At 51.1% G+C, this 7,308-nt stretch overlaps 3 protein-coding genes across 3 annotated transcripts; 2 read left to right on the top strand and 1 right to left on the bottom strand.

The window, feature by feature from the left end:
- Nucleotides 1–602: 602 nt before the first annotated feature.
- QC763_611865 (uncharacterized protein) lies at nt 603–2,197 on the top strand. The gene is made up of 5 exons (XM_062915006.1): nt 603–819; nt 877–981; nt 1,050–1,247; nt 1,304–1,673; nt 1,741–2,197. The coding sequence occupies exons 4-5, from the start codon at nt 1,311–1,313 to the stop codon at nt 2,089–2,091; spliced, it is 714 nt and encodes a 237-aa protein (XP_062762435.1). The 5' UTR covers nt 603–819; nt 877–981; nt 1,050–1,247; nt 1,304–1,310; the 3' UTR covers nt 2,092–2,197.
- Nucleotides 2,198–2,264: 67 nt separating this feature from the next.
- On the bottom strand, nt 2,265–6,434 carry QC763_611860 (uncharacterized protein). Its single transcript, XM_062915005.1, has 5 exons — nt 5,198–6,434; nt 3,928–5,114; nt 3,746–3,861; nt 3,448–3,679; nt 2,265–3,362 (listed from the first exon to the last, which is right to left on the bottom strand). The coding sequence occupies exons 1-5, from the start codon at nt 5,255–5,257 to the stop codon at nt 2,375–2,377; spliced, it is 2,583 nt and encodes an 860-aa protein (XP_062762434.1). The 5' UTR covers nt 5,258–6,434; the 3' UTR covers nt 2,265–2,374.
- RSM19 (mitochondrial ribosomal small subunit component) lies at nt 6,383–7,307 on the top strand. Its single transcript, XM_062915004.1, has 4 exons — nt 6,383–6,623; nt 6,681–6,696; nt 6,796–6,975; nt 7,044–7,307. The coding sequence occupies exons 1-4, from the start codon at nt 6,581–6,583 to the stop codon at nt 7,078–7,080; spliced, it is 276 nt and encodes a 91-aa protein (XP_062762433.1). The 5' UTR covers nt 6,383–6,580; the 3' UTR covers nt 7,081–7,307.
- The last annotated feature ends 1 nt before the right edge of the window (nt 7,308 follows it).

The following is a 7,308-nucleotide window of genomic DNA, read 5'->3' as shown; positions in this document are numbered from 1 at the left end:
TGGCCTATAAGACCTCTGCCTCACACTCTATCCACTGTGGTATTTTTTAGTCTACAAGGTTCAATCAATATACTGATTCACCACACTCATCAGTGCCTCACAAGCCTATGTTACAGTGATTCTCTTCTATATATTACAGGGCGCCGCCCCTGTAATCCTCCTTCCTTCAGTGCCACGGCAACTGTCGAATGCTGCAGTCAAAATCTTCTTCGCTCTCAGTGTACTGCGCCGATAGCTATTTGAGCCTATATTTGCAGGCCTCAATAGCACCTATTTCAACAGAAAATAAAAAGCCTTTTTATTTTATTATTTTTTTTGGCTTTCATTATTACTTCATGTATTAAATATTGACTTTATGTACTTTATAAAATTAATATAAAGTTACTAAGTTACATATAAGAGGACATATATAACATTGGGCTATATATCGCGCTATATATCTGTATTCAAAATATAATATATAGCTCGAATGTCCTCTATATTAATTAAATGTCATTACTTCAATCGTTTAATTTGTCCGGTTATTCTGCTCCCTGTGTTAAACCGGCTAAATCCTAGCTACTGCAGTGCCTTCGCGGTAACCTGTCCTTTTTGTTTCGATGCTCTCTTCGACCTTTATATAGGGATGATGTATTCGGTAGATTATCTGTGGAATTGTATCCTGGTGAACACCGGCGCATGCCTCAGACAAGATGAAGAGCCTATATTGTTCATTCGCAATATCATTGATCCTCGGAAGGTCTTCTGCAGCATGGAGACATATTGAAGAGAGGCGATTGAGGGAAGTATTGGACTCCAGTGCATATACACTGGCCGCATGTGAGTCACTATTGCAGCCCCAGTGTGTATGTTCGATGTGCTGATTTTCTCTCTCAGTTATTCTCGTAAGTGCATCGCCTTTCTCTTTCCCCCGCCAAAACACCTGAATGCAAGTCCACCTATGCAAGCCCACTGACACTTCGTCCCCATGTAGCCTTCGCAGTAAGTTAGCTAACTAGTACTCTGGATCTGTTCAAATTGCTGTGCTGATGTCCAGTGGACTACGATAGGAAGGCTAGTCAAGATCTCGAAGAACAATGGCTTGCCCTCCAGGAAACTGAAAAGGATGACGATAACATTGTTAGCTTCGATTGTGCCATACACAGAGAATTCTGTCAGCAACTCAACATACTTTCGTACCCAACCATCAGAATATATCACCGGGATGGCAGAATAGATCAGTACAGAGGTGAACACAAAGCTAGAGAGTACGGTTTAGACCCTTCCCCGTTCATGTTCATTTCTAATTCTGTTCATCCACCAGACTAGCCATGTTTCGGAATCGTGTCATCCGCCCTTTCTTCCTCGAGGCCGACGCTCAACTGCTAGAGCATTTTATCCTGTTGGATGACGTTGTCATAGTCATGCACCCTCTTGCCCAGTCTGACACCTGGAATATTTATGACCGCTTCACTGCCCTGGCAGCCAGGTATAGGGATCGGTTCACCTTTCTGGTAGGTCCATCTGTTACAGAGAGTCGTTCCACCGCCGTCATCTGCTACAACAATCTCGACGATGTGAAGCATGTGGCTACCGATACCCAGACCACTCAGGCCCTGGAGGACTTTGTCGTTTTGTGTGCGGAGCCCCTCATCCCCGAACTGACCATAATCAACAAGGCCGAATACATCTCGGTAAGCATCCTTGCCAGAATTCAAGTCACAGAACGACTAGACTCACCAGAAGGCCACATGCCCACAGACAGGGCAAAGCGTTCTCCACTATTTTGCCAGCACAGAGGCAGAAAAGGAGGCGTACAGGGCGGAAATACGGCCCTTGGCGAAGAAATACTCTGGCAAATTGAAGTTTATTATCAGGGACTTGAATGAATATTCTGATTTATTGGGTGGGAGCGGAGGAGCAACAGACTCGACAACGGCATTGGTACTCGAAAATTCCGCAGATGGTGCTTTGTATCCTCTTCCAGGGAGTGTCAAACTCATGGCAGATGATGTCGAGAGACATCTGATCGACATCAGCAGCGGCAAATTGCAACCCGAAAACAGAAGCCCTGGCAAGGAGCAACATGAATCAGGACATGACGAGCTTTGATACACACACATCAGCAAATTTGTTCATTTCCAGCAATCACCGCGAGCGGCGGGAAAAGAGACACGCATAATCAGCGCAGCTCTTGATATCTATTATAAAGATTCTGGTAACGTGGTGGTGTCATGCTGGTCAAATATAGGAACATGTAGCAAGCAGGGGAAACAACGAAAAGACTCCGCCAAAATGAAAGACTTGATTGAAAATAGGGGCCAGCCCTCTACATGCTATGTTGACGCCATCCATACTTGTTACCGGTCACCACTGCGCATGGCATATCCCCAGATCATGGCCCAGGTGCCTGTTGCAGAGATGTAGGTAGTTGGGCTGAAGACAGGTCACCGGTGGGTGATTTAGTAGACTCGACTTTTGGGACCGACATAGGACTCAACCCTCCACAAAATGTCGAAGCGCCCGGGACCACGCTGGCAACCGGGACCTTCTGAAGTCCAAGGCCGGTAAGTAGGATAGAAGTTCCGAATTCAACAGCTGGAAATGGCAGTGAAGCGGTGAGTGCAGCTAGGTTGAGCCTGACTTCGGCGACATCTCGAATGTTCCCCAACCCCCGGAGTAGGCGGGAAACCTCAGCGGCACCCAGATGGCGGGCGCTCATGGATGCTAACTGCAGTGAGCCGACGGTAACAAGATCCGAAGGCTGCGACGAAAACACGGGGAATAGGTCTGACTCTGTATCCGATGTCGATATCTCGTCCTGGTCAGGTGGCGTGCCAGAAAGAAAACTACAGCCACTCGGTCGCCTGCTCTGTTCGCTACTTGAAAATCCGGTGGAGATAGTCGAGACACCGGACGCCCGGCGGTGGGTAGTTTGGTTGGCCTGTCTGGTAGACGCTGGGGATACGGGCTCAGAGTCGGACGAACAAAATCCTGGACGCGGAGCTGATGCCTGAGGCAGTTGAGACCAACGGGTCCCTGGCTTGGAGGCGGCCTGTTTGGGTGACTGATATCCAGTAAGCGGAGACAAACTTGACGGAGAATCGGTGAGGCCTTGCTGACACAAAACCGGGCTGGCCGTCAACGTGAGTTCAAACAGGACGGCAGTGAAGACCATATACGGTAACAAGGGTGGCAGATATGCAATGAAGTTCCGGGCTTGGTAAGTGCCAGTGAGTGAAATGATGGCTTCTGAAGCTCGGTGACATAGGACACTGGGCCTGGCACCACCAGACAATTTCGGGGTGGTGCCATCCACGAGGTTATTCGAGTTCGAGACAAAGGGCCGCATCAAATTCAGCATGCAGAAATGGTACCAAATCCTAGAAGCCATGACCAGCAGAGATTAGTATATACTTCAAGCCGACGACGGCAACGAAAGCCCGGGGGTGGAGAGTAAGGGCATACTGTGCGAGCAGTGTGTCCTGTGAGGGACTGGAGGCTGGCGCTAACGATTCTAGAAACTGGCGATATGAGCACACACATCTGTCGTATGCACTCTCGAGATCACTGGCGGTCATGGCTCGAGAGTAATTATAAGACAGAAAGGTGTGTGCTGTCTCCATGACCTCAAAGATAAACCTCGATGATGGCGGACAAAACCGCAACTCGGCAAAGAACTGCGTCTGGAGCGCGATGCCTACAGCAGCAACACATTAGCCAGCAAAACCTGGAAGCCGCGAAGAATGGATTGGGCACAACAAACCTCGCTCCACTCGTGTTTGGGGCGTATCCTCGTCAAGACTCGGGGAATTAGGCTGAAGTCGGATGAACAACGGCCCAACTTTTGGCTCGAGATCTCCCGTCAAGAGGCGAAGGAACCTGGCATATTAAGTTTCTTCAGGTTAGAGGGGATCCAAATGACAGCCGACCCAAAGGGTAACAGACCTCATGAGAGAAAATACACCACAGTATGCCAGTGCTCGCACTACTCTGAAATCCTCGTTTTCCTTCCCGTCCAGATCACGAGCTTCCAAGACAAGATGAACTGAGGCCCTTACCGACTCCCGGAGGAGGGTTTCGGCCTCTTCATCGTTCCCTTGGCTCATCTCCCCCAGAGCAAGGATGGCGAGAGCCTGTATGCTTGGGAGATTCACGTGGTTATCCTCAGCCGTTAGCAGCCTCTTTGCCTCACCCACAAAGGCGTCGCCGAAGCTGATCCTCGAAATGAGCTGAGATGTTGCGTTGAAGAGCCTACATGCTGTGCCGAGGATGGCATTCACAAGCGCTTCTGAGCAGTACCGCGCAGTGCCCTCTTCAAAATCATGAATGAAGTGCGCGTAAGATATCAATGACAAGCACGGAAAGAGTCCCGAGAAGAATCTCGAAAGGAGTCGCTGGACAAGATGCTTGTCGGATGTAACAGTAGTCCAGGTCCGAACAGGAGGCCCATAGGGGGTTAGATTCGGAACAAGACGACAAGCCGCGGGTCCAGCCATGTCCAGTGGGTGGTTCATGGTATGGGAGGAGTTGTCTGTGGGCGACAGGGACGGGCAAACAAAGGTCCCGTGTTTTTGCAATGATATACGATCTCCAGGAGCGACCAAGTCAGCGGAAAAACTTGGACGAGAAGCTCCCTCCATGGTGCTGGTGACGTGACATATGTTGGTACCGCCGTTTCCGACGTTGCCTGGCCCATTATTCGTAGTGAATGCATCAAGGACATCCGATCCTGCTTCTGGGAAGCCGCCGGTAGGCACACTCCCTATTCCAGGCATCGTTGGGTTGAATTGTGACTGGAAGGGTGTGGGTATAAAGTTGTTTAGCCCACTAGCAGGCGTACTCCCAAATAGACCCCGGTGAGTCTGTGAAGAATCCGGCAAACCTCTCAGTGAGCGAATCCATTCTGCAATGGCATCGGGGGATTCATCGGCGCGCATGCGGTCCTGAATTACTTCCCACTGGTCCGGCTTGTTGTCAACAAGTGCTTGGATAACAGCCTCGCCTTGCCGCTGCTCTGCCCTCAGCCTTTCAATTTCGGATCGCAGGTGGTCTTTGGTCCTCCATTTCTTATCCTCGTAGGAGCACTCCTCGCCCCTTGACCTGCATCGGCGACATGGTATCTGTCCATCACACTGATGGAAGTTTGTCAGTGATATTGTCGGCAGAGAGAGGTGTGATTGGGACCTCGAAAATGGGGAAGGGGATGCTCTGTTACTTTGGTTCTCTTTTTGCGGCATACCAAACAAGCGTTTGGGGTGAGATGTTGCCTAGGCATCTTGTGACATGGGAACACAGAAAGCCGTAGATGATTGCTCGTTGTGGTGCCCCATGCTTTGTTGGCACAGAGATGCGCAATGATCGCCTCGGCGCTGGCAATCGGGCGAGGGGAGCACAAGATCAAATATATCGTTCAAGTTACGATCAACTGTACTCATTGAAGGACAACCCGCTGAGTCGGACCACAGGCCCATCGCAGCCCTGCTGCGCCGAAAGTGATAAGGCCGGGGTTGGAATTAGGAGGAGTCGAGCTGGGAACTGTTGTCAAAGGAAATCGCCAGCGGACTCTCGAAGACTGTTCGGCAGGAGATGTTATCAATATGGGACCAACTGGGGTTATCGAGCCCGGGCATGGACGACATGCGGGTACTGCAAGCCCAGTGACCTGCTTTGTTGTCGCGTACGGAGGTGAGCCTCCAAGAGACATGTCGAAACAGTCTCCCAACTGCCCCGCGGAAACCCTGCCGGTGGACATGATAGTTTGGTCACGGACATGGAGCTGATGACTGGCGTGCTTCGTCTCAGTTACGGTTGAGATGTTTGACCAGGAGTTCCCTACTGCAGCTCTGCTTGGGAGGTGAGGGGCTCGCTACCTCCTGGGATAGGTGACATGGAGTTTATTACCTCAATTGGCGAGATGCCCTTGAGTTGTCAGAAGCCAGAGCGAAGAGGTGGGAACCATGATGACTGATGACGACAGACAGCCGTACTGTGTACCACATATTGCTGCAACTTGGGCGTATATCCATGTCGTACCATTGGTTTGTTGGCCGAGTCTTCCTGGCAGGTTCATGCAATGAAGACCTCGACTCCTTCTCGGGAGATCAGCAAACTCGAGAGCTGAGTTGACTGATAGCTGGATGTGAAATCATCACGTGGCCGAAAGAGCCTTATTATAGCAGCCACAGATGAGCCTGGTTTGCCAAGGACGGATGAGTACGATAGTACTACCTACCTACCCAAGGTCTGTGGGTACCTTTATGATGGTGTGGTGACTGTTGCCGACGCTCACCAGAGAGTGCACAGATGATGGATCGTAGTTTGTGGGGATGAGGAGAAGAACCATGCTGTCAGTGCACCGGCTGTGCGAATTATTCCATCGCATCGAATGGCCAGGGACGAGGAACGTCAGCGTGAGCAGAGGAGACGAAAGGTGGTTGCTCAGGGAGGGCACGTGACCTGACAGACTGAGGCCCCACATTAACTTTTCGCGGCCAGGATTTCTGTCAACGGCGAGCACCTTGGTGGACAGCCAAACAGCCAACACGCAGGAGTGCTTGCTTCTTGTTGTCCCACCACACACTCCCACTGCCTGCCCAACATGCAGCCCACGAGGTGCCTGCTCAAGCGCTCGGTCTGGAAAGGTCAGTTGCAGCACTTGTTCTTGACGATGGACTGACTTGGCTTACTGACTGGTCTAGGCCCGCACATTGTCCCGTAAGGCCATCAAGTCCCCGTCCTCCCGCGGCCGTCCTCCCCCGGCCTAGTCGCTCACGAGAGGGCTGCTTCTCCCGACCGACAACTGACAAGCTCAAGACTCCCTATTGTACGGCCCGAGCCAGGACAAAAGATTGCCCCGATCCGGACCCAGGCCCGGTCGGCCACCATTCTCCCCAACTTCGTGGGGCTCAAGTTCCAGGTGCACAACGGCAAGGTCTACCATGACGTGACCATTACCGAGGAGATGGTGGGACATAAGCTCGGCGAGTTTTCAACGTACACAACATTCCGTCAAGAAAGCATGGGCACGGGAATGTGGGAGCTGACTATGTATTGGGCCATAGGACCCGAAAACCATTCATCTGGGGCAAGAAGAAATAGAAGATTGCGCTCCCGTTTGGGACGTGATGATACCCTGTACAACTGCTGTATCAATAGCACGGAGCGGCACCGTTTATGTCGCAGGCCAAGCAGAAGAACTGGCGAGCCAACATCCTGCTGGCATCATCGCCAAGGATTAACTTCGGCCTGGCCAAGTATATGAGGAAGAAGAAGGGTCAAGAGAACCGCAGAACCAAATAATAAACCTTTCGCTTGTAAGCAATCAAC

The sequence above is a fragment of the Podospora pseudopauciseta genome, chromosome 6, assembly GCF_035222475.1.
Source record: "Podospora pseudopauciseta strain CBS 411.78 chromosome 6, whole genome shotgun sequence".
NCBI classification, from domain to species: Eukaryota; Fungi; Ascomycota; class Sordariomycetes; order Sordariales; family Podosporaceae; genus Podospora; species Podospora pseudopauciseta.
This window is presented reverse-complemented; position numbering and strand designations above follow the sequence as displayed.